Source organism: Ptychodera flava, chromosome 19, assembly GCF_041260155.1.
Source record: "Ptychodera flava strain L36383 chromosome 19, AS_Pfla_20210202, whole genome shotgun sequence".
NCBI lineage: Eukaryota > Metazoa > Hemichordata > Enteropneusta > Ptychoderidae > Ptychodera > Ptychodera flava.
In genome coordinates this window covers 35,461,957-35,489,259 of record NC_091946.1, presented here as the reverse complement: position 1 = coordinate 35,489,259, position 27,303 = coordinate 35,461,957, and the positions used below count along the sequence as shown (strand labels likewise).

The window sequence follows — 27,303 nt, the reverse complement described above, 5'->3', positions numbered from 1 at the left end:
AGGCCATGATTTTCAAGTAATAACATCATCATTATCCTACAGCAGAATAATTTATTTTGTGAAATTTTTCAGAATGAACAGATGGATGCCAGTGGTGGCGGGTTGCATATACACAGGATTCACAGCCCAGACAACCGTAGTGAAGGTGAATATTTCAGACCCAATAGAATGCACCAGTATCTCACAGCAACTGAAATGCCTAATGACTCCAAGAGAGGTGTGGATATCAAACTAGGCAGACCTACCAGAACCAGGTAATCTCCACGTCCTTTCTTTTTCCTAATGTTTGATTTTGTTCTTGTGAATTGCACTCTTATTCTTTCTCAATATACTAATAATTCCAGTGAATCTTGGAAATCCTCAGACAAAGACCGCTAGTGATTGGCCAAGTGGTATTCTACCAAGAACCCCCAGCTTCATATGCAGTTGTAATTTCCGTATTCTTTTGTGTGGTTGTGTCCTTTTGTATATTGGTCAATCTGCAGGAAATTTGTTTTACACTCAAACATTACTGACGCTCTTCACTGTATTTTTGCAAAATTTGATTCACAGATTGATGTAATTTTGCAGTAAATCCTACCAAATCATTCACGATAAACTAGCACTTCATGTTCAACATGTTTACTGATTTTGGGATGGCTAAGCATGCATGCAATAGTGATATTCTTGAGGCTTATGAAGTCATTACTCTTCGTGTCCTCTAGAGTGCATGCTTGTACCTACTGACAACGAAAAGTTCTCCAATAACCCCTAACAGCCATCTTCCAGAACCAAATGACATCAGTGTGTACAGGTGCCTGTCAAACCCTTCTTCAAGAAGCATGCATGTCAGAACAGAGCAATGAAATATATGTAACTAGTTGAATACTTGTGTGTAACTCAAAGCCAGACATTTCATAGGCATATTGTAAATAGACGTACAATACCATTATACTGGGAAAGCAATGCTGAACATTATCATTAGACAGACAGGTCATTTCAATTTGACTGAAATCTTTAATTTGTGAAAATTCGGCGAAGTTATCAAACTTTGATAGCATTTGTTTGTTTCTGTCAATCCTTATGTGATCTTTAAAATTATTAATTTCCATCTTTTACAGTTTGTTAAGAGCCCGCCATAGATCACAGTCTGCGCCTCAGCTAAACTCCAGTCACACAGATGTTAGGCATCTTCATCTTATTGGTCAAAGTGAGTAACTATTGAGCTGGTGTGTTCCCCATCTGTTAATGATATCACAGCTGCCTTCTGGAGGTTATATTTGTCCATGGTTTCACATTGACAATGAAGATATATCAATTACATGCATACTGAAATTTGTATTGTATAATGTGTTAGAATAGAACAAGTGTGTTTACAATATTTCAACCAATTTAAGATCTATACAACAGCCTTAGAAAAAGTCATTAATATTTCCATGTTTAAATTGACAATGGATTTTGCGAATTTGGACCTTAGTAAATTTTTAAAATAAAAAAAAATGTTTTTTTTCACACACAATAATAATTGTCATTTACCCATCCATCATTGCAAGGTGGTTGTGCTAAGTTTGCCAGCTGCTTTAAACAAACACTAGAAAAAGTGAAGCTCTACAAATATTTACCATGCTTTCTACTGTTTTGCAAGAAAACTACAAAGTTAATCAGAGCATGGTGACACAGAGGAATAAGCTAATGAGGAGTTTTACTCCAGAGAAATTTCCTTTATTCTTTTAGATTAGCCTATTTTACTAATTCATCATGCTGAATTTCTTTATACATGAAGATATTTATATTAATAGTAATATTTAAATGATACAAAGGGTGCCTTTTTGCTGTAACACCAAGCTTGAAGTGCTGTGTGTATGTTGTCAACTAGATTTCCCAGATGTCAGTGAAGCTGTTCATTTCTGTACAGGTCCACATGTACTCACCATGTATAACCATGTATAACCATTTATCAATGGGTGTCGGCCAAACCATGATGATGAAAAAGCTATAAAGCTTCTCAAGTTTATCTGAACCCTGTCCCAATTCCTGTATGGAGATCTGAAATATTATGAAAAGCCCAAAGGAGTAAACCCTCCTTGTGCCAGCTTACACTGTAATTGTACTGTGTGGTGCATTTTGGTAATTGAGTGACCAAACTGGCCCTTCATGCATGGCAGCCAGGGTAAATGCTAAACTAATGGATGGATGACTCCCTGGGCACTGTCAATCCACTGGCGGCAAGGAGTGAAAGTGCTGAATTATATGAAGATCCTATTTTAGGGCAGACTGTTATTGTACAAGCCGTTGACACATTATTTTGATAATAATAAAAAAATTACGCTATTATTTGTCTGTGAATTGCCTGTCAAAAGCCATAGCATTCTCCTATAACGTGACTTCTTATATTCAAACTAGATTCTTTTCACATCTTTTGAGAAATGATTTGCTCTTTGGTAACTCATCTTTGTGTGGTTTTCTGTTTCAGTAAGTGACAGTGCAAACAAGCCAAAGAAGCAAGTACTGCATAGAAAGTGAGTAATTTTATCAGACTGCTCACAAACTCACTTGCCATAATTAGTACCAACTCAGAAGAGTTTTCTTAGTTTATGAAAATATATTGCCACAGCAGGCTTGGGGATAAACCATCTGTAACATTTGTGCATATACCCATCCAAATAATGGATGGACAAGAAAACTACAAAAATAATCAGAGCATGGTGACACTTTACACCACGTCACTTTATACTCTCAAATTTTCATGATACAGGGTTTGCAAGACTTTTTTCATCACATGACATACAAATCGTTTGAAGTTTTATAATTGCTGAGCTAGTGCAGCCAGTCTATAAATGTTTGTGTGCCCCACAAGCCATAACTCATTTGCTGTCACGTTCGATAAATATTGAAGTATTGAAATTGTAAATTTTATCGCTTTCTGAACACACAATGATCTGAAATCAGAGACACCAGCAGTTTTAATTGCAATTTCTGTTTGAATTTACCAAATGTAACAGGATAGTCTTCAAATGGTGCCGTGGGATAATTTATTTCCATGTTTCTCTTCCCTTTAACCCTTTTCCTGCCAAGTCGGTGAAAATCCGCTTGAAATTCGGTGTAGCTAGAATCTGAGCAGCCACGGCCGTTATCCTGCCAAGGCGGTGCAAATCGGGCTACTTTTTGGTACCCCTTTCCTGCCTAGTCGACGGAACTACGTGTAGCAAACCCTTGCTCGCGCTAGGGTCGTTCGAGGACAGGTTTTGGGCGAGGAACGGCGTTTGCTCTCGAAATGGGTTCACAGAGAGTCCAAGGACAGGGAAAGGTGCGGAAGCTACCCAGCCAGTCCCCCACCCCGGTGGGGGACTGGTTTTTTTTGGGGGGACGAGTAGCGTACTTGGCAGGTTAGCACGTTGACGTATTCTAGCGGAGTTTGGGGTAACTTGGCTCTGAGGCACTACATAGATTGCGGCCGAAATTGACCGTCTCGGCAACGCTAATCTGTAAGGCAACCGCCTAAGACCGCCTCAGCTGGCGGTGCAATTTTTTGCCAATGGTGCGAGACGAAAATCACGGACTTGGTCCTGATTGACGGGAAGTGCGGACGGATTTGACGGACTCGGCTTTCTCGAAGGCAACCGCCTAAGACCCGCCTCAGCTGGCGGTGCAATTTTTTGCCAATGGTGCGAGACGAAAATCACGGACTTGGTCCTGATTGACGGGAAGTGCGGACGGATTTGACGGACTCGGCTTGATTAGTCCCTGACATGGAACTGATCCGAACGGACTTGAGCGACATTTGTGAAGGGTAACCACCGCTTTTAACCGACTTGTTACCTTCTCGAAAAGACTACCCACTCAGATGTCGGACGTTGTCGGCTGCACTTGGCTCTAGACGTTCAAGCCGTGCAACGAAACACACCGCCTCAGCCTTGCCATTCAGGAACATGGCCTCAAAATTTGATACCATTGTTCACCGACTTGGCGGCTGCGGTTAGGTGCGTGAACCGTTGTTCACCGACTTGTTACGCCTATGTTGTCCCTGTGAAGTTCGGCTAACGGCCGAGTCTAACGGGAGTTGGCAGACCTGTGTTTGGTTTATACCGTAGTATGACCGACTCAGGTAGAGGTACCTGTCGGTATATTCCGAGTTTTACGCACTCGGGCGTCAATGACGGGTCGTCATCACCGCTGATGACGTAGACGTGCTGGCCACGTTATTTGAAGGAGCCATGTTTGCCCAACGGACGAGGCCGAGACAGCCGTTGACAATTTTGGCATCCTTCATCTTTGACCGCCTTAGTTGGGTAAGCCGCTCGGCAGGCGACGGTTATGACCTAAACAAGCCGCTGAAGCACTGTTTGTTGCCGTACAAGAACGAGACGGCCAGTCCATTACTGCTTAATGGGCAATCTGTCGGGTTGGCTTGTCACCGACTTGGATGACAATACGCCCTGCGCAGGCGTACTTAGAAGGGACATGAGGTTAAAGATACGGGTTTCCCACCCGTACTAAACATGGGCTTGGGCACGTCCTTGGGTGGGGCTTGGGGCAACGTCCTTGGGTGGCAGGTGCGCATGCCACATACCCAGCTGGACGGAATGTCAAGTTGAGATGCTAATGACATTGACTATGTTATGCTAAGTGCTCGATTGATTTGCATCGCAAATGAGTATTATTAGCATATCAAATGGTGCGGACAGGCAATTTACATGACGGGTAGGAATGTCAGCGCCAGTTGGTGGACTGATTGCCGTAGGTCCATTATAATAACAGGTGGATGCATATATTAACACCCCTGCGTCCAATCATGTCAGGGCTTTGTTTCCCTGTGGCTTTAAAAGGGAGGGACCTGCTAGTCTGTCGACACTGTTCCAGACATGAGCTTGACGGACCGCAAAAGTTTTCTGAAGGCGAGCAGACGACTGAAGCTCAAAGATGCAGAGTCTCCGGGCGGTAGTGGTAGCGATCGTTGTGATGTCCCTAGTAAACGTTCTAAGAAGTCGGGCAAGAAACGCTCCCGTAAGGCGAAGCCATCTCCGGCTGAAAAACCCAGTGGTAAGCGTAAACGTAAGACCGATCGTTCTGCCGATGAGGATGATGACGGGTCACCGGTTGCCAGTGGTTCTCACCCGGCTGCTCCGGGAGAGACTACTTCACCTGCAGAGACTACATCTGCTCTTGTGGGAGATACTTCACCTGCACAGACTACGTCTGCTGCTGCTAGTGAGACAGTGAGTAATGAGACGGCTGATGCCATTGGTTCTCCCCGGCTGCTCCGGGAGAGACACCACCTGTTGCTACTATGAGCCCTCATCCTGCGTCAGGAGAGGTTCCTGTGCCCAGTGCGAAAGAGCTTGAGTCCTCGTCATCAGCAGAGGCTGCCGAGCCCGCTCCTGCCATAGTTTCGTGTGCTGCGATGTCCCCGCCAAAAAAGATAGTGCGGAGGGTTCGTTATCAGGATAGCCCACCTGATTTTGAGCCAGATATGATCCTTGATGCCGCTACGGGCGAGTTCAGGCCCAGACGCCCAGACGACGGTGATATCACCGCTGAGTCCGACTCGGAGGTTGACGAGGATGCGGCAGAGGACGATGACTTTTATGACAGGCAGTACGTAGGTGAGGCAAGCTCTGACGACGATGATGACGTTGCTGCTGTGTTGGCGGAGGACGACACACCTCCTGTCTGGCGTATGTCGGAGACTACCGATGCTAATATATTTGAGGAGACCGATTTTGACCATGAGAGAGGACCGACTTTCACCTTGCCCAGCCACGCCCGTGAGCTCGATTACTTTTTTAAGTTTATTCCAGCTACACTGATCAGATTGACCAAGGACGAGACTAATAAATACGCCAAATTCCACCAGCGACATATCGCTAGGAAAATAGATAAATACTGGCGTAACGCTGACTACCGAGAGGTGCAGGCGTTCATTGGCGTCTTAGTCTGTATGGGTATCGACCGTAAATCATCAGTGGAGGATTATTGGTCTAGCGATCCCTTTCTGAGAAACCAGGGTATTTCTACTGTGATTACCCGCAGTCGCTTTCAGCAGCTTATGCGATACTTTCATCTGGCAGACCCAGAGAACGATCCACGTCGTGATCCTGATGAGGCACGCCGCCGACGTCGGTGTCAGGAGGATCCCCTGTATAAAATCAATCCATGGATGGAGCCCATAGTTGACCGGTGCGTAAATAATTATAAGATGGGTAGAGAGATCTCCATCGACGAGGGCATGGTGCGATTTAAGGGCCGTTCTAAATTTAAGCAGAGATTACCGCATAAGCCTGATCGAGACGGTTTCAAGATATGGCAGCTGTGCGACTCCACCACTGCATACATAGCTAACTTTGCACCGTACCTAGGTGTGAAATATCGGGATCGGACTGATGGGAGACGGCAGGAGCGAGGTGTGGTGAAAAGAATTACGATGGAGCTGGTCCAGCCATTCTGTGGATATAATCACAGCCTATTCTGTGATAGCCTGTTTAGCACGGTCGTTACTGCTAGAGAGCTGATGGAGACCGGGATCTACATGGTCGGGAGTTTCAACCGCCGTAATCGTCGCACCATGCCCCCTCAATTAATTCCGCCGGGTAAGAGGAAGCGCCTTCCTCTGTCTGTTGGGGATATGAAAGCCACGACCAGAACGGACTCTCGTCTTAACATCACTGCTTATCAGGATAGTAACGCTCAGGTGCTGATCTTGAATACGGTCTATCCACCCTTGGAGTGCGTGCCAGTGGGGGAGGGAGACGAGCGGCGACAAGTGCCTCTGTCGCTGTATAATTATCGCCGGTACATGGGAGGCGTCGACCGAGCCAACCAGAAGCGCAAGTACTTTCACACTGGGCGCAAGAACCACAGATGGTGGACATATCTGGCATGTTACCTGATTGATGTTGCCCTGGTAAATGCATATATATGCTTCAAGCATGTACACCCTGATAGTAAGCTGACCCATAAGATGTTTCATCTGCGTGTCGGGAAACAACTCATTGGCGGTTATTGTGGGCGATCGCAGCCCAGTGTGAGAGAGGTCGAGGCCACTGTTTCTCTTGCCTCGTACATCAATCCACAAAATCAGCCGATGCACGTTGTCAGCCGTTTGGAGGGGCGGCAGAAATGCTGTAAAGTATGTAGCAGAGAGGGTAAGACCACTGCGAGCGGACGACTGTCTGAGACGTCCAAAGGATGTAGTCTGTGCGGGGTTCATCTTCACGAGGGCGAGTGTTTTGCGGCTTTTCATCATCGCATGATGCTACGAGGTAAGAGGAGCATTGGCGTGCAGACCTCTACTCACACAGCCCCGACGACACCCATCAGCAAGAGAACCCGACGTAAATAACGGACAGGGGACAGCTTCGCCTAACAGTGGCTTGACTGTATTCTGAACACGGACCATGATCACATTTTGAGCACGGTTGTGCCGTTTGTTTGTGCTTTACGATCCCGCTGATTGTAAATTGAAACACGGATTATTTTGTACAATCCCCCGATTGTAATCTTTGTAACACGGACCATGCACTCGGACGTCGAGACAGACTCTGAGATTTATTATTCGGCATAATGTAAATTATTCCCGAATAAAATACTATCTATGGATCGCATATTTTCGTTTTGTTTTGTTTTTGTTTAGACGGATTATTTTGTACAATTCCCCTTATTATAATTTTTTGAAACACGGATCTGCCACCCCGATTGTAATTTTTGAAACACGGACCATGCACTCGGACGTCGAGACAGACTCCGAGATTTATTGTTCGGCATAATGTAAATTATTCCCGAATAAAATACTATCTATGGATCGCATATTTTCGTTTGTTTTGTTTTTACCCCCACTTTCGTTTTTGGCAGATCCGTAAGGACGCTATAGTAATGGATGAACGTGCGTTGTATCACGTGGGAGGGGCACAGCCCAACGGAGGCTGTGCTCGTGCGACGTAGACGTTGTACCAACCATCTGTCGTTGGGGTTAGTGCATAGAGCAGTTGCACTGTCCAGAGCTAAGGTGGTACAAAACTGCACCTTAGTAACAACTGCACAACTAACGTGTTAGGAAACGGTAACACTAACGAGCTAAGTGTTCACTGAACTGGCCAAACTACGTACACGCCTTCCTTCAATGGCGGAACTATGTCGTTGACACTACGTCAAAGCAGACTGCAATGTGCGACTCTTCCAAGTCGTTCAAAGTACGTGGCCAAGTGACACAACCCAGGGGAAACAGGACAGGTTTGAGGGTGCTCCCGCACCCATAGCACTAACCCCTGGGTCTTCTACTAACCCACGAGAGAGGTGACGTTTCCCCGGTGTGGCCGTGCGTGCCGGCGAACGAGCTTTACTTCCGCGAAAGTAAGCTAGAAAAGGGCATAAAAGTGCACGTCCCCCGGGGCAAACAACGCCCGTGACCTCGTCATTTTCTGGACACAACCTCATCAGCGGTTGCCCCTCTATACGGGCATGCAAAAATTTTTGAAGTCTAACACGTATATGGTCGGTAATCGTACCCCGAAAATGCGGTATTTTCCCGCCAAATGCCTGGCAGGAAAGCGTGCAGGAGAGCCTATCTTCTGTAGACACGGAAAAGGGGCCGGTTTTGACCGACTTGGCAGGATAACGGACAGGGGCGCTCGGCAGGAAAAGGGTTAATTTGGGCATTGATGCAGACATCTGCAAAGTAGACTAACTACCGGTAAATCAACTTTTCCGGGATATTGATTTCACTGTGTATACTTTGACCACTATGGAAAAACCCATATTTGGACACAGTGAAAGTAGTGTGAGTTGGTCATGGCATCAGTAGACATTTTGTTTAACTGAAATAAATAATTTCCTTTTCAGTTTACTTCCGTCCACTGGACCAGAATCCCTTCATCAATTTCTGACAGGAGCTAGGTATAACAGGTAAGGTTGTCCAGGCTTGGACTTGATGTTGTCACCATTTACTTCTGTGAAATTTACAACAAGGCTCTATTAGGGGAGAACCATTTGATTTCGGGGGGGGGGGGTATGGAGGATTTTGAGAAAAAAAAATTTGTCACCAGGTGAGAGAGAAGAAAAAAAAATTGATCCTGTCATGGCCTGAGAAAAAAAAATTGTCATAACAGACAGAAGAGAAAAAAAAATTGTCACAATGCACCAAAAATAAGCAAAATTTGGAAACCTTATTCTCATGTATTCTTTGCCGGCGCGCCGCCATAGGCGGCGCAAATGTTTTACCACAAGCAATTCTTATGTTTCTTTTCCCAGCACTTATGATATAAGCATGCACTACATGGGTCTACTTTACACCTCAGTACACTCAATGTTTTCCTTCCATTTTCTGACCCAAGAAATCATATTTCAGGATTTCTGTTGCCATATCTCAATGGCATAGGCACTATCTAAAGGGGACTATTTGACTTCTGTAAATTGTGAAAATTTAAAACACAAGACAGGAGTCAATAAACTAGTGTTAAAACCAATATTATTTTGTCAATATGAATTTGTTAGAAAGATGTACCTTGACAATGAAAAATTGAGGAACAACAAATATGATGAAATACAATGTGTGAGCCTTGTTTTTCTGACCACAAACACCGGATCGCAAACATACCATATTCAGGCTTTTCATTAGAAGCTGGCAGCTGGAGAAATGACACAAGAAGGTCACAGATTTTCCGTTCCTGTATATTCATTTGTCTTCAGTCTCTGGCAAACAGAACTGTTTTTCACAAATTGTATTGTCATTGTTTGGTTGTTGAATATTGTGACTCAAAAACTGATCATGCAAAAAATGTAAACAATATCAGTGTTCAATGTCATTTTCAAACAGTTTTACCGAGTGCAAAATAAACTGAAACTCCTCTCAGATTGCACCATTAAACACATCAATTTCTCGTGCTCTCCCCCCTTGGGGTATTCTAATAGTTTCACTTAGTAAACAAATTAAAAAAACTCTCAGATTGCACCAGACTGCACACATTGCACACATCAATATCTTAAAAATTCCATGTAAGATGGGGAAAGCCCCTGTGACACTTCCCCCTAAGCCTCTCTCATGTTCTCCCCCTGTACTTTCAATTCTGCCCCGTCAGATATCCTAGTGAAAACCCTGTCATAATATCCATCCAAATTAAACAATATACTATATGGTTAGATACTGCGTGATCTTTTATATTTTTATTTTATTGTGACTTTGAATTTCATTTTGATGTGTTCACCTTTTTTGAACCATCATGAGATAACTGATGATAGTCTAGCAGGGTACATCAAGATTTGAAAGGTCTTTACTGTTGCTGTAATTACATGTATTGGTATTTAACTTTTCTAAGTGGGGAATGGTCAAAATTTCAGAGTTAGAGAGGGAGGTTACTCAAATTCATCATGGTTGGTGAAGGGGGAAGGGTCACTCGAAATTTCGGAGTTTCAGGCCGTCAATAATGACGGCTCCCTTATATACAACACATTACAAACTTGATGACCAATAAAAAAAATTTGCACTGCTACTCCATTTGGAAAAAAAAATTGATGCAGGTCTGACAGTAGAAAAAAAAAATTGCTGTCACTCTGACAGGAAAAAAAAATTTGCTCCCATACCCTCTTCCTCCATACCCCCCCCCCAGAAATCAAATGGTTCTCCCCTTAAAGCTAATGGTTGATTTTCTTCACAAAGTCAAAATGCCCCGATGATAACTAGGTGTTGAAGGGACAAATCACTCTTTTATGACCTTTTCATGATATCAAGAATACATTGAATACTTGAATTAAGTCACTCAGCATACAAAATGATGTCAATGCATAACTTGAAAGTATAGAAAATTACCCGTTTGCTGAAAGCAAACAGATGATTTTGTTTGTGACTGCTAGACTAGTCAAAATGGATTTTTCCCATTCCGGCTTGCTTTGCTACAACAAATAAACATTGCTACAATGTAAAGGAAAGCTGATCTACATGAAAGGCACTGTCAATTCAGATTTCATTACAAAAGCTTGCAAGAGGCCCAGACTTTTATGTAACAATGTATATTCAGCCATGCATGGTGACAGTTGTGCATAGAGCTTGATTTTTTGGTACAGACCTTAAAATGTTTCACTGAATGTTGAATCTTGTCTGACTGCAAGCAGAGTATAGGTAGTACAGTGTTGACCAGTATTTCACCATGTTTTAAGAAGTCAAACAAACACAAACTGCTTTTCATATCAATCAAAATTCGCAAAAAAGCTTGAAGAATGACATGTTAATGTCTATGCCAGTTTCACATCAGTGCATGATAAAAAGAAAACGGTTCTTAATTTACCAATTATTTCAGATCATGTTTTTAAATCTTCTTAGTTTGGTCAATATTCATGTTGAAATTTATGTCTTTTGTTTTACAAGTCAAAACTAGTTAACTCACAAAACTTACTGTAATTCTGATGTGATTTGATGGTTAACCTATATGGCAAACCAAATGGTGTTTTCAGAAAGAACATCTCACACAGCCTTGACAAACACAAGAGAGCAGAACTGATATCATTTGAAACACTGCACACTTTACAAAGTTCATTCTGTGAAGTATAAATGATCTATTAAAATCAATAGTTTGTCTTAATTAGAAATAAATGCACACGACAACACTATACATCACTATAGCTACTGCCTATAAACCACTTGGAGGTCTTAGAGATCTGGCAACATTCCAGAAATACCATGTTTATGTTTCTATGATATTTCTATATCTTCACAATGGACTTTGGCTCTGACAGATTGCTGTTCATCAAAACTGTTAATCCTTATCAAGTATGGGTCTAACAATAAAATGATTTTGATATTTAATCAGTCCGTACATGTACTTTGCTCCAGCTCTGCTTTGGTCTTTTGATAGGTATGGCTATAGAACGGATGTAAGGTTGTACAAATTAAGTTTACTCAAAGGCACCAGCGCACACATTAAGAATTTCACATCTAATAGCCATTTTGTCATCCAAAAGATTGTATAGAAGTTTAACTCACAAAAGAAGATTTTTACAGACACAGCATGCAATGTGTGCTGGCCTGTAAACTAAGAAAGATTACCTGACTGCAAATTTACAAAATTTCTATCTTGTTCCGTTTATTCTGAGACATAGTGTGCATTGCATGAGAAGGAAAGTGACGATAGGGTAAAAGATATCCTGTGATGCTAAGGTGGCGACAGTGGATTAGTTTGGGGCCCCAGGATCAGATAATCATGAATTTCCATGCTACTCATCCCATTCTGGTAAATGCATAAAAAAACCCAGAAAAATGTGTCATGAAATTGGGTTAGACAGCTCTCTTGTAATTTGCAGTATTCTGCTGTCTATAACCATTCTTGCAATTAAACTCAGATGAAACCTGTCTGTTCATAGTGAAAATGTCTGCTGATCAAGTCAGTTGAATTAACATGAAATGCCTCTGAGCAAGGAAACAGTCACAGGAAAATACTTGAGGTAGAATGCAACACTAGGACAGATATTCAGACTCCCAGTTTTTCACATTACCTTTCTAATATACGCTTTGGTGAGCTTACTTTGAAGCTCTTTGAACAAATAACATTTTCGCCGTCTTATTTTTGTGAAATTCGAACATTGATTTTTACTCATAGAGTTAACAAGGGATGGCAACCATCTTGAATTTCAAATGTCAATAAATTTAAGGTAATTTGTTTCTCTAGTTCCAAAATTTGCATGGTGACCCTTTATTTTTATCTTTGATTTTGAAAGAGAATGTTTGAAAGTCTCCTTGAGAAAAATTTGAGAAAAAGTTTTAAATCTTTCATTTTCAAGGTGTATATACAACTACCTTAATCAGCCCCTTTGTTTTCTCCTTTCAATGTCATGAATATACCTACATTCAGTGAACAAAATTTTTCTCTCTCAGTCTCATTGAAATTCACACCACGTTCTCTTTTTTTACACCACGATAGAGTTATTCACCAACAAATTTAAATAGAATGAGATGGACAGTTAATATTAAGATACAGATTACCGACTTTCAAATTTCCCGTGGTAGCCAGTCACTGAATCAATATCCCTAAATGGTATTTATTATAGGTGCACTTTTCATTTCCTTGTGTGATACTTGCCAACTGATCTGTACATTTTAGGTTGGCCAGTCAATATTTACTGTATACTTATATTCCGTAGTATTGTTTACATCCTTTTGTATTCTGTGATGTGATCAGTTGCATATGCAGGGAGTTGTAAGGCATTATGTTCGTAAGAAAGAGTAGTAGACATTTAATCGTAAATTTCAAGTCTTGTTTTGCTGCTGGGGTATTGTGATCTGTTAACTCATTAAGTATTTATATTTCATTTAAAATGATTTTATGATGAATGGTTTGCACTGGCACAGCTGCCTTGCCTGCCTGCTCGGTGTTGAAAAAAACAGCATTGCTTTGTGGATATAACCGGTCAAGAATTGCACTATGGGGAGCCGCCGACTGATTGGCTGAGTAAAATGTGCAAAGAAAAATGGCTGTAGAGTCGCAGTGTGACAGTCCCTTGTATTTACATGTAGTTGTCTGCCGCAGCTTAGTGACAATTCATATAACATGACACACCTGCAGTGTCAGGTGATTCAGTTGACATATCCAAACACACCCTTTTCTTGAATCTTGAATCTTTAACCCATGCACTTCTTAGCAGATATTGGAGTTTTATAAAACAATGACGTCAAAAGGGTGAGACAGCGTCTGACCCATAATACCGTATTTTGATAGGAAGATAGCCTGTGAGCTCGCCTTCATACCTTTGCTTGTCTAGACTGACATCATAGCCAGTCGCTCATTAAGTTTATAACACTTGCTAAAACTTTCTTCAAGGCAACTGTAAACTGTGAACTATTTTCTTTCATAATCAAGAATGAAAACAAGATTAATAGAGGAAAGTTTGGCACGTGAGAAACACAGGACATAAAATTTACCAATATTCAACAACTGAAATGGCCTCTACTCATGATGTATAAACTCCATTTTAAAAGTTTATTGTGCTTTTCACAAAACAAAGACGAAGACAGCCAAAACTCTATTTACTCTGTAGCCATCAAAATGAGTCCCTCCCGCCCACACACACATACACACACTGATATACACATCAGACCGGGAAAGTATTGGAAACATTGAGTCTGAATATCTGTTACCAAGACCTGTGTTTTACCCCACATGTGTTAGGTCTACACCCAGTACAGGAAGTATATAGAATGTATCATAGACAAGTACCTGTTGATGCAAACTTGGCACTGATTAGGCATTAAGGCAGTATGTGCCTTGAAAGTTAAAGACTTAAACTTTTACTCAAACTTTCTTGAATGAAACTTTCAACCATTCTCTAACCACATCAACAATAAAAATCAGGGGTCACCGTGCAAAGTTTGGAACTAGCCAAACAGTTACCAAATATTTTGCGATATTGTAAATTCAAAATGGCTGCCATCCATGTGTTAACTCTGTGGGGGAAAGTTAAATTTTGAAAGTTTGAAAAACTAAGTCAGTGAAAGTATTTCTCTCTTCAAGAGCTTTAAAATGAGCCCTCACAAGTGGTAGATCAGAAAAGAATTGTAGAAATTTGAGAGTCCGAATATCTGTCCCTCACGAGGTGCGTTCTACCTTGATAGGCATGAGAAATGACTGTACCAAAAGTACTCAAAATTTCTTGTGCCTAGATTTGCAATGAAAAACTTTTTGCAGTCTAACAGTACCTGGTAGGTGGGAATAATGAAAAACTTTCTTTGCGTGTCTGCGTTTGAATGGTTACTGCAGTCTTCCTGGAACAACCCTGGCAGAATGCCAAATGCAAAGTTAATCAAATTTTTATGAAAATAACCTCAAAGAAAGTAGGGGTAGCAGCCAAGACAATTACATGTATGCAAGATGAGATTCTGACCTTTGATTTAATTGTGTGCAATGTGTCTACTGTTACTTTAAAAACATGACAGCATCTGTGCTTTTCAACAATAATTTACTGAAGATGGAACTAGAGGGAAAGAACAGTTGTATTATATAAATAAGTTACAATTACAAAGTGTGCATAGATGTAGATTGAAGTAAGTGAATGCATACAAAGAAATGTAATTTGAATGAAAGGTGAATGAACTTATATGGATGCTGGGTTTGTATAAAGCAACCAAGACCAGACAATATGGTTGACTTTTGTGTCAGGTTTGTAAGTATTAAACGAATAGAAATTGGACTGACGGACTGTGTAATTTTTCTGAAATACAGCTTTACCCTCTTGAATGTCATTTGCTGGTCAAAATTTGGAAAAAAATGAACAGTATATGTGACTGTGTCAGTCAAATTTTTGTTTGTCAAGGTGTTGATCCTTTTTATTCCTATTTTAGTTAAACCAGTCCAAAAATGGGAAACTTTAAATGACGGATTTATGCCAAACTGTATTAGTGACACAGTCCACAAATACATGTTTAAATTCTCTTTTTTATCAATTTAACCTCAATTTTCAGTACACCAGTCCAAAGATTGCAAAGAAAATGATGGATTTATGCCAAACTATTTGTGACACAGTCCACAAATACATGTTTAAATTCTCTTTTTTATCAATTTAACCTCAATTTTCAGTACACCAGTCCAAAGATTGCAAAGAAAATGATGGATTTATGCCAAACTGTATTAGTGATACAGTCCAAAAATAAGTGTTTCAATTCTCCTTTTTATCAATTTAACCTCAGTTTTCAGTACACCAGTCCAAAGATTGCAAAAGAAAATGATGGATTTTTGCCAAACTATTTGTGACACAGTCCACAAATACATGTTTAAATTCTCTTTTTTATCAATTTAACCTCAGGGCACGATGGATTGATCAACGTCACAGTGTTTCTCGATCATCATCTTTCCGTGACGCAGGAGTTGAAGATGACCCAGGTATGTGATTAACCCTTTCACCACTGTGATTTAGCCCAATTCTATTGTTTTCAATGGTTAAGCTAGATCAATTTACTTCAAATCAGGGGCTAAAGGGTGAACACTCTTCCATAATAATATCCGTCAATGAGAATATAATTGTTTTAAAAATTTAAAGCGACAGATATCATTTATAGATGAGCACACAGCATCTCCTGCATAAATTTTAAGATGTTGATTGCATAAGATTGCATAATAATTGTTTGCTATCAGGAAAATTTAATATTCAGTGCAGCTGCACGGTTTGTCAAGTGCAGCAGCTACACTCTCAAAAGAATAGAAATTAAGAAAATTCAGTCACAAAGATAATGTAACCACTTCGTAAATTGTAGATCCTTTCTGTATAGTAAGAATGTAAAAGACCACCTTTTGGGTCAAAATTTCTGAATTTCTGTTGCTTAATCTGTGTAGCATGTGGTCCCTGATATTCACACGTAGGGAACTCATAGGTTGAATATAATCTCCCTCTGCATTCTCTAGCCAGAAAACAGGGCAAAATAAAAAATGTCATAAAACTAATGTTACTTTCTACTGTTCAGCAGTAATAGTAATTTCACTGAGTACAGACACTGAAAGCAGTCAACAGAGGCAACTAGTAATTCAATTTACTCCATGTACTCAACCTATTAGGCTTATTTTCCCTGTACTATTAAATTTCTAAGTCTGTGTCTCCATCATCGATAAAAACTGAAATAAGAGTTTGAGAAATTCTCTCCATCAAGAGTTACTCAGAAAAGATGTCAAGCCTTTTTTTAAGAATGTCATTACTGAAACGGCCAGTTGTGAAATTCTGCAAATTATAGGTCTATGGTTTTACCAATTCTTATATTGTGCCAGTCTGTGTGAAATCATATATGTTTATGACAAGTATTCTGTGATGTTAAAGATACATGTCTGAGGGTAAAACACCATGCTACGTTATCTGCACATTGTTTGTACAAAATTTTCCACTGTCTGGTACACAGTATTATTAAATTAGAAATTGCCTCTCTCACTGTGAACGCATTCAGTTTCTTATTTTGTATTCTTTGCCTGTTTATTTCCCGTGGAATTAAGTCTTGTTATCCCCGACGGGTAGGTGAAAATTCTTGAAATTCCACTACATTAAACAAAGCTCGCTCAGCAGACATTATAGTGAAAATATGGTCCCAGTAATTAGAACTCTCTGAATTTAATGGCCATGACTTTGCCAAGTTATGCAAGCAAACAAATATTCTCAGGTAAAGGTCTTCAGAATGAAAAACTGTTGATTTTATTTCTGAGATATTCAATATTTAGGTCCAGGGTCACCTCTGTATTTCCTGTTTATTCACCATACATCAAATGTTCAATTAAGTTGATTAACTCTTCACCTTTGCTTTTTACCCTAGCAATCAATAAATACAAAAGGAAAGAGTTTAATTGCAAACATTAATAAATAAAGTGGCTATTGTTCAGTAATTAATGTTATTATTTGGAGGAAAAGGACATCACCGTGCTCATCCAAGTATAACCTCCTATTTCGGCAACACAAAACTGTGGTTATGCTAGTAAGGGAGGGGCTTGTACTCAAACAACCAGAATTTCCTGCCATACAGGCCTAATTTATGTTAATTTATGCATGACTACCTTTGAACTCTCAATCACTTTCAAAAATCTGTTTACATCCAAAAGAAATTGTAAATGACAAGAAAAACCCTGACAAGATTTGATTGAGTATTCTCATGATTACATGAACTGGCATATGCCATGATCGATCACTTTGATATTGGTAGCCAATCATAGCCAAAAGACAGCAAGATTCAACATTGTTTTCCTCGCCTAACCGATACAGAACATTTTTCTGCTGATCTTAGTCAATCTAAATACACAATCCCTGGCTACAGAAGTGACATCTTGCTGAAATTTTAACTAGAATTAATTCTCGAAATTAGAAGAAAAGTTTGAATACAGTCTTCTTGTATTTTGCCAAGAGGCATCAATATACATACATGGTGTGAAGTGAATATGAATGCATTTGGCTGCACTGTTTAGGTCTCCGCTACTACCTCCATGGCTGCATGTAAAAGCAACTTGACTTTCCAAGATGAAACAGACTGTATCTTGTGAAAACAAAAGCATTGGAGTGAAATTTGTAATAATCATCAGTCAAAACTCTTAACAGATAAAAACATAATTGTTTCAAACAGTAACAGCATAGGACTGTTCTATTACATTATAGGGGCCACAGGATTATAAAGTTTGAGGAAAGAATGTGCCCTTTGGTACCATCATGCAAGATTTCATATCGTGCATTATTTTCAAATCTTTTACTAGTTTCTTTGGTCTTAAAAATAATTTTAGCAACTGTAAAGATCTATTGCATAATTTTTCCATATTTGAACTAGGCTAGGGTAGGGGCTTATACACAGATGTACAACATTTCCCACATCTGTCAAAGTAGTGGAGGGGCTTATACATGAGTATGGAGCTATATTTGGATGAGTACAGTAGGTTTCCTAAGATGCTGCTGCTCATCAGAAAAGAAGCTTAATAATTAAATGACTGAAACAAGTGTGTAATAAAAACAATTCATGCAGAATTGATGTTCTTGTATTCATAATCATAAAAGCATATTGTAATAGTTATAATTACTGGTCTTCGTGTATGAAGACAGCATCATTCCTTTTTCTGCCATGATGATAATTAGGCCAATCTTGTTTTCCATGATAAATTGGGACCTTGACACAGGAAACACGGGTGAAAGGCAGTTTCTACATTTAGTAACTACATGTAGTTTGACACATTAGCACAATTAATTGCATGTGTGTTCACAGTGTTGTACAGCTTTACAGCAAGCCATGAATATTTTCAAAAAAAATACAACAGTCATCAAACATATAGATCAAGTGTTACAGGTTACCAGTAAGATCAAAACATTCAGGTAGTATGCACCTCGAAAGTGGAAGACTTAAACTTTTGCTCAAACTTTCCTCAAGGAATCTTTCAACCATTCTCTCTCAAAATCAAGAATAAAATTCGGGAGTCACCGTGCAAATTTCGGTACTAGAGAAATAACCCAAGATTTACTGATATTTGAAATTCAAAATGGCCACCAGTCCTGTGTTAACTCTATGGGGAAAAAATTGAATTTGAAAAACTAAGCTGATTCTTGCACCAAGAGCTTTAAAATGAATCCCCACAAGTGTTAGATCAGAAAATGAGAATTGTAAAAGTTTGAGAATCCGAATATCTGTCCCCGAGGTGCACTCTATATACTCATCTAAAAACTATTTCTGTACAAGAAAGGAAAACAACCCACTACTCATTTTTCTGTGCCAAGTGTATACATATTCAGCTGGACCAGGAGTTGTCTCTGTTATATGCTTATGGACTCATTTTCAATGAAATTAAGAGACACTTGGCCACCTTTGCTAACAAAAGTAAAATATTGTAATGAATGGTACCATTTCAAATAGAAAGGGCTGTTAAATGTACTGAAATTTACAGCTATGCAATTGCTGTTTGTCAAAGCTTGTAAAACAGAAGTCCAGACAATCTGGTCTTTACATAGTATACATTAGGTGTAGTATAAAAAAAAGCAGCTGCAACCGGGAGCTCAAACTTTAAAATTTTATCACTTAATCACCAACATTTCGGCAACTCATTGGTTGCCTTCTGAAGGGTGACTGCTGGTGGAAAAAGTATAAAGAAGCAATGGACAAGGTAAAAATGTTGGTGTTTTATAATTTGGAAGTTTGAGCTCCTGGTTACAACCTTCTTTACCACGCCAACTGTTGTTTAATTTTGTTGTGGTCTCCCGTGCTCTATTGACAACTTCAATGGTTGTACAACTTGTAGTTGGACTGATTCTTTGTCGAACATTGAACACTATATAGTCTACTGGAGACACACATCGTATCTGTATAATTCATTGATTTGATCAATATGGCCACAAGTGGTATAGTATGTAGTTCATTGACACTGTACATGTAGCTTTTATATGATGTCATCTTTGTAACTAACCCGATTCAATGTTCTATGGTGATGTACATCCAGGTTGTTTCCCAGTGATCATAGATCTCAAAGCTATCAGGCGGGATTCTAGTGGCATGTATTTTATTTTACAGTGTCTCTGTCTTTGATTCCTGCACTCCTGAATTTCCACAGCACAACAGACCAGCCAAGTTAGATGATAACATATCTGTGTGTTTAGCTGATCTGTTGTGCTGCGTAATGTGACTTTCCCTGGTTGTAACTAGGCTGAACGAATCACAGCTTGTGTGGGCTTGCACTCAGCCTATCATTTCAGTCCCCCATGAGCACCTCTTTAAGTCTGTCATCGTGTTATGTCTGTGTTTGTTTGTTGTGTTTATGTCATCTCTCCATACCAGTCACCATAAATATATCAAGTTGTGAATGTTCTTTTATTTTGTAGTATCATGTGTTTATGTGTCAGCCTGTGAAGCTCATAAGATATTCGTATTGTAAGACATGTACATCTGGCCATGTACCGTATAACAGTCTGAGAGTTTTTATCATTAAATGTACAGGGCATTGCAATCCACTATACTAGTATTGAACACCTTTGCACCATACTCAGGCAATGTTTCACCCTCCCTCTCCACAAAGTTTCATCCTCTCATATCCAGTTTCATTAAAGTCCAAAAAATTCCATTGCTGTGCTGTGTATAAGTGTCACCCTTTGTCATAATTGTATTGTTAGCTATATGTAGGAAAGGAACAGCGTACAGGAATATCTGAGAATAATCGGTAGTAACTTCCAGACAGTGGGCTACCAGTTTAATTTGTGTTAATTTTTGTCGGCTTAGGCCAACATGCGACATTAATTGTACAGGTCATATAAATGTACAACAAAATTGTTTTAAAATATCAAAATTGAAACAAATAATGTTCTCCACAAATAATGGTCATTAAAATGTGAATATCTAAAATTCCAAATAATGATTGGTGTGTGTATTCAGCAGGCACACATTACGAGAATCACAACTTGAAAATTACATTCCAAGCGCAAATCAAATGATTTCCAGATTGATTCCCGAATTACTGCTCCCATCGTTTGAACAAAAGTGTGCGTAAAAGTTTAGTTCTCAGAGAGTGAGCGCTAGTGTCTAAAAATTACTGGAAGGTTGACACCCGAGGCTGTTGAAAAGAATTAGGCCTTAATTATTTCTGTGTTCTACTTTCTCACAGGTTACCTGCCGCCCTATGGAAGTGAGGCTTCAAGTTCAAATTCAAGCACTGCTGGGGACATGACCCCACCCAAGGACAAGGAGAGAGAAACGCTGCCACCAGCAGTGAACAAAGGATTATCTGTACCTTTGACATTGAAGGAAATCAACGAGATAAGAGAAGTCGAGGCAGAGAGTAAACTTAAGAAAGAACTGCTCCCTGGCAAACCCAAGGAAGCATGGGATGGAGCAGAGAGAGGTGCCGGGGAGGGCTTGTATGGAGCCCCCACCCCCAACAGCAGCAGAGAAACTCTTACTGTTGATGCGAACGCTGTGTTGACACCCAAGAGGGTGACACTACAGCCTCCGGATGACAAGACAAACACGCTGTCACAGCATGAACTGAAGCGGCATTTGGGGTCGGAGGTCACATGTGTAATGTGTAACAATTCACACGGAGATGAATCTGCCATGAAGGATCACAGTGGCAGGGGAGATGCAGAAGAACAACAAAACTCAAACAGGATGGTATATGAAGCTGTTCCCAGTAAATACAACATGGCTATTACAGGTAGGTATGTTTGTGAACCTGTGTTCAGGGAGGTGGATGTAACTCCTTGCAATGTACGTACAGAGTATTCATAGTCGCAATTCCAAGATGGCTGCTGGAAATACATGTGTAAGTGCCTGAATTAGTCATACTGACATTTTCAAAGACAAGATGGCTCATTCACTAGAATCCAAAATATCTCTCCAGAGATAAGATGTTGTGTTTGGTAAGGAACAGTGCAAAAAGATACAGGTGAAGGGATATTAAATTTCTGAATTCCTACTTTGAAAGAGTGGTAGAACAGTTGCCTAGCATATGCATGAGAGAATAAGGCTGACGTAAATCATCATAGATGAAACTAACTGATCTCTTTTCTTTTTGATGTTGCCAATTGGCAGGATTTTTCCATATATAGAAAGTTTAAGTTGAAGCATATTTTTGACATTATGGACTAGGGATAACACATGTGTCATACCCAACAGTGTATATGCTGAGTGTTAAACCTTTGATAGGACATGGTCGCACTCATTTCTTTAAGCACTGATTTACATAGGTTCCCCCCATATCAAATGGAACAATACTGGTATATCAGAGTTTACAGTGAAAGATGTAACTTTAACAAACTGAGAAACCCAATATTTATGCATTTTTGTCCTTCAAACTAACAGGTACAAAACTTGGTCTTGCTAACCCAGGCAGACCAAAACCTGCTCCAAGACGAGTCACGTTTGGAGACAGTAATAAATTATCGGCACGCGTGAACAGCAGTCAATACTATGCAGCTAACAATACAGAAGTAGAACAACCTGCGCAGCAAGGAGATGAAACTGAAAAGAGCAAAGTGGAACAGCCAGAGAAAGAGGGAGAGAAAGCTAGCTTAGGTGATATTGAAAGGACAAACAAAGATGAGGAAACTGGGGGCTCTGAAATGCCCACGGTTGCAACGACTGAAAATGATCCAGTTGTCAGTGAAGCAACTGGGTTGGTAAACGAAGATGATGGGGAATACGCAAATGCTGCTGATAATGATGGCGGTGATAACAAAGATGATGAGGTTGCAGGGGAAACTGACAATGTTGAGGTTGCAGATGATGATGGTGCAGCGGAAATAGAAAAAGTTGATGAGAATGAGGATGTGGATGTGGAAAGACATGATGATGAAAAGTTAGATGTCAATGCAGCGGAAGGACAAGATGATAGAGTGGAACAGCCTGTTGAGAATGAAACTGCTTTAGACACAGCAAGGACTGGTAGTGATCAGTTAGACACACAGCGTAGTGATATGGAAGAAACACCCAGGAGTGAAGCGGACACCACTGGCAGGATTTCTGTGTCAGTCGTTCTCAAAGACAAACAAGGGGATGACGGTGATCAGATTGACAATGATGATATTGGGACTGGACAAGTCGAGCAGACCAGTGATATGGTGGAAGAGACATCTAGTGAAGTCAAAGACACGGGGGAAGTAACTGACGAAGGTAACAACAACAATAACGAAACAGATGCGGTTGTCGAGGAAGGACAAGTTGATGAAACTCCACCTGATGTTGAAGAGGCTGAGAATGCCAAATAGCAAGTTATATTTATTACAGTTTATAATTCTACACCATCACATTAAATTTATAGAACCAGTTTTGTAACACAGTTTCCACACTCACTATGTTTCGAAAACTTGAGCTAATACGAAATACCCAAATTGCCCAGTTTGATTGTTTGCATGTGTATTCTCCTGTGACAGTGCTAACTTTCATGCAAAGTTTAGGCCCACATTTGATAGTCCACATACCCTCATTCAATAACACAGTGAATCAAGTTTTTTTTTAAAGCGCACAAGTACATCAGCAGAGTTTTCAGAAATATCACAAATGTTAATTTTTCAGTTGAATTAAAACAATGAACAGGTAACGAAATTCGGTATCACATTTTTGGTTCAATCATGAATTTTTTTGAACTTGTCGGAGCTATTCACACAAAATTGACCTGAATGGGTAACAAAGCAGAAAAAAACATTTAGCATAGTTATGGATGGTTATCAAAGATCAGCTGTGTAGTATTAGTAACTGTTCATAAACCAACAAACTAGGATAGATATACCCTAAGCTAAGGAAATGAAATTCTATATAATATGAATGATACTGGATAAATTACCAGTATGTACTTAGATAATAGACCCTGTAAATTATTTTACAATGTTTCTGATTTGTATTTTATTGATGACATTTGCATTATTCACGTTCACATCACATTAATTTGCTCCAACTCTCAGCTGATTTTGAATATTCAAGCACCCTCTTATCCTGAAATGCTTCAGGGATATAGTTACAGTATGTGTGTGAGTTATAACTCCTTTTAATGCCTCATTTACTGCAGCTGATACAAATCCTCTTGTTAATTTTCTCTGATATGGTGTTAACACTCATGATGGATTATCAGCACAGCTGGAATTTTATTTGAATCTTGTCAGCTTTATCCCTGCTCCAAATGCCTTCCAGTAAATCACATCGGGTTTTGGATCACATCCATCGGAAAATGAATGGTTCCGATCTCGGATTGGGGTAGTCATTCTCACAAAAGAGTTGTATTTTGTGATGTGATCATGATACCATCATAAATTTTTATGTCTTTGAATGTACTGCTGCCTGCTATCAGCTTTGTGTGACACTGTGGAGTCTTGCATGATCAGCCTGTACTGCTGCACAGTGCTTGGCCTTATCATTGACCAGTGAGTGGCAGATAGACTACAAGGATACGATTACTTGAGCCAGTGGTTTGGCAAGATGATTTTCAAGCTGTGAGACTCTAAGAATATTATGATAATTGAAGTTAAATTTGTCTATTTTGGTGTTTCAGTATGAAACCTCCGTCCACAAATTAACATAAAATAATATATATTTATTTCTTCAAAAATGAAATCTGTGGTTTAGATGCTTTGCTTGAACTTTTCTTATCAAAATGAGTTCATTGTCATTTACAAGTTTCTTAGAAAGATAAACATGATAATATTCATATCGAAAACCAAATTCTGCAACTTTTCATTTGCTTCTGCAAGACAGGAGAATATATTTATGACTTACCTGTTCTTGTCACCAAACACATTCCACACATTACAGGAAATTGTTTCTGTTAAAGTATATACTCAATTTAAAAGGTCACCATGTTAAATAATATTACCAATGTTACAAAAGTAATGATCATTATTAGGGGAGTGTCAGAATTTCTGAAGATAGTAAATGAAAATTTTAGTTTCTAGGCACAAACCATCAGCTGTCCTGGCCAGTCATGGAGGACCTTGTCACTTGAAGGGAGAGTGTTGTTCCAGTGTCAAGATGTATCAGAGACCCCTTAGAAAATCTGATTGCTTTCATTGAATGGGCCATGTGGTTATGGGTTTCAGATTATTTAAGGAAACGTGCCCAAATTTGAAAGGTTATTTCCGTCCATAGTTATCAGTGGAACAAATGAAATGAGAATTCTTGTCACTTTATCGCATCTTATCAGAAGAGACATGTCAGGCCAACCATATTGGGATGTATGATTTGAAATAATGCTTAAATTCTTACTGTATGTATGTAGTAAACAAGACTTGCAGCCATTTGTACCGTCCACATGCATGAACTCTGCGGCCAAGTCTAACACTCCTAAGATATTTCACTTTGTATCTCAGTATTCTCAAGTGAACAAACCAAATTATTCTACAGAGTATTTACGCATTTTCTAACAAGACAACGTTATGATCTTTGCAGTGTCAGATTTACTATTGTTGTATTTGTTAGGTAGATTGTACATATTTAAAAAAGATAAGTATTTGTAATTATAATTGAGTTTCCGAAAAAAAAAGACATATTTTGGAGGTATTTTGTCCCTCAACTCCTATGATGGCATGCTAAAATGCTTTCCTGACAATTTTAGAACATAATTTTTATTACCTATGGGGTAAGCTCCAGAAAAAGAAGCAAGACTAAGTTGTGAAAATTTGATATTGGCAAAGTCTCTGAATTGTTTGCTCTTGATGTTCAAGGACAATGTTGTGAATTTTCCAATTCAGCATATTACTTACCCATCACATTGCCATTTGTTAACCCTTCACCCCCATCAGCTTTGGAACAGTCCAACTTCACTTAGAAACTATATTATAAGACTAAACCATATTGGTGGTTGGTGGTGGAGGGTTGAAGATTCCATCCACAGATATTTTAATAACAATGAAGTGTAAATATACCTGAACTTTTCCTTATGAAAAAATAGTAATGTATTTGTAAATTATAAGCCACACTTAGTAATATTATGACAAGATTTCCGTCCTTACATGTAACAAAACATTTTGCTTTTATTGTGTACATTTTCATAGACCATGACACAAACACTTACATGTGGTTGTCTTTTTGACAACAGAGATAATGACTAACTAATGACAGCTTTCTTGATACATGTGTACAATTGTTGAAAGGTAACATTACATTGACACCAAAATTCAAAAATCAAATTTTGGTCAAGTATTTGAAATTAATACTATTCTTCAATTGTTTCTGCGGTATATTAATTACAATTAGAAGTGGTAAAGACCATACCAAGGTAGTTTCTCAGGGCATTTGATATTACGGATATGAACTTAGGATAAATAGCGAATTACCAACAAATCCATATTGGTTGGTGTTTTTGTCTAATACGACATCTGTTAAGACTTGAATGATTAGATTAGTATTATTGTAATCAAATTCTTTCAAATGATATGCCCTGGATGAGTTATATGAAGGACGCCTTGAGATTTACTGCAAAATGTTGAAAAGTAGAAAATATTCTAATGCAGAAACTACACCAAGCTGATTTAAAAAAGCCACTTCAATCTCACCATTGCATTGTAAATATCTTTGTTTCTGTTGCCATATGATTTTTTTCAACAGTTTTTGTGCTTTTCACAGCTACAGCAAAGATCACAAATAATTTATCGAAAATTACAACTGTCAAGAGAACTAACTTTCAGATGATTTTAAAACTATCTTGCAGGAGGGAATTCAACGTTTTTCAATATATTTTAATTCTTTCATGTGTGTATAGCACTTGTAAATTTACCGTGTGTGAGTGTGTAAAGTATTTAACTGTAGCAGAACTTGTGGAATTTTTCCGTCCAAATGATTTGTCTGTATAGCGCCCTCTCTGGCAGGACTTTACCAGAGACATGGTCTTGCTTGGAATGTATTTGGCCCATCTTTTGGAGGCCAAACATTTTTTACAAAAGTAAAAGATATAATCACGTGTTTGTGCCAGCAGGAATGCACAGTTTTAATTTTATTGACCTGTAAAATTATTCCCTGCATGTGTGTATAGTGTACATTTTCTCTCAAATAGAAACTTATTAAGTTTGAAGTTATTTATTTGTGTTGTTTTCTCACACCAATGGGCCTTTGTGTCTAACATGTATGCTGCTTGGCTTTGAATAAATAAAGCAAACATCACTGAATCTTGTCTGCCTGTCTGTTTCTTGTACGTCACACTGGTCAATAATATTGCCTTCAAAACAGTGTTTTCCAATAATGCTGAAGGCCCGTCATTATTTGAATGGTCAAGATTTCTTATATAAATTATTCCCCAACAGAGCAACGCTGATCCATGATAAAGCATGAAAGAGTTCAGATTTTATAGACATGAACTACCTAACAGTTCACAGTACAATAAATTACCCACAATGCTGTTCGATTTGTACCAACGACGTTAGTTTTCTTATAACTTTTTC

General features: G+C 39.2%; 1 protein-coding gene across 4 annotated transcripts in view; it reads left to right on the top strand.

The window, feature by feature from the left end:
* LOC139119395 (uncharacterized) overlaps nucleotides 1–27,030 on the top strand; it is a 54,044-nt gene extending 27,014 nt beyond the window's left edge. For all 4 annotated transcript variants that reach the window (XM_070683191.1, XM_070683189.1, XM_070683192.1 and 1 more), the window contains 7 exons: nucleotides 73–254; nucleotides 1,101–1,189; nucleotides 2,453–2,498; nucleotides 8,815–8,877; nucleotides 15,757–15,833; nucleotides 21,045–21,593; nucleotides 22,241–27,030. In XM_070683191.1, coding sequence (XP_070539292.1) covers nucleotides 73–254; nucleotides 1,101–1,189; nucleotides 2,453–2,498; nucleotides 8,815–8,877; nucleotides 15,757–15,833; nucleotides 21,045–21,593; nucleotides 22,241–23,145 — 1,911 coding nt within the window. In that variant the 3' untranslated portion in view covers nucleotides 23,146–27,030. The remainder of the gene's footprint in view (nucleotides 1–72; nucleotides 255–1,100; nucleotides 1,190–2,452; nucleotides 2,499–8,814; nucleotides 8,878–15,756; nucleotides 15,834–21,044; nucleotides 21,594–22,240) is intronic.
* Nucleotides 27,031–27,303: the final 273 nt, after the last annotated feature.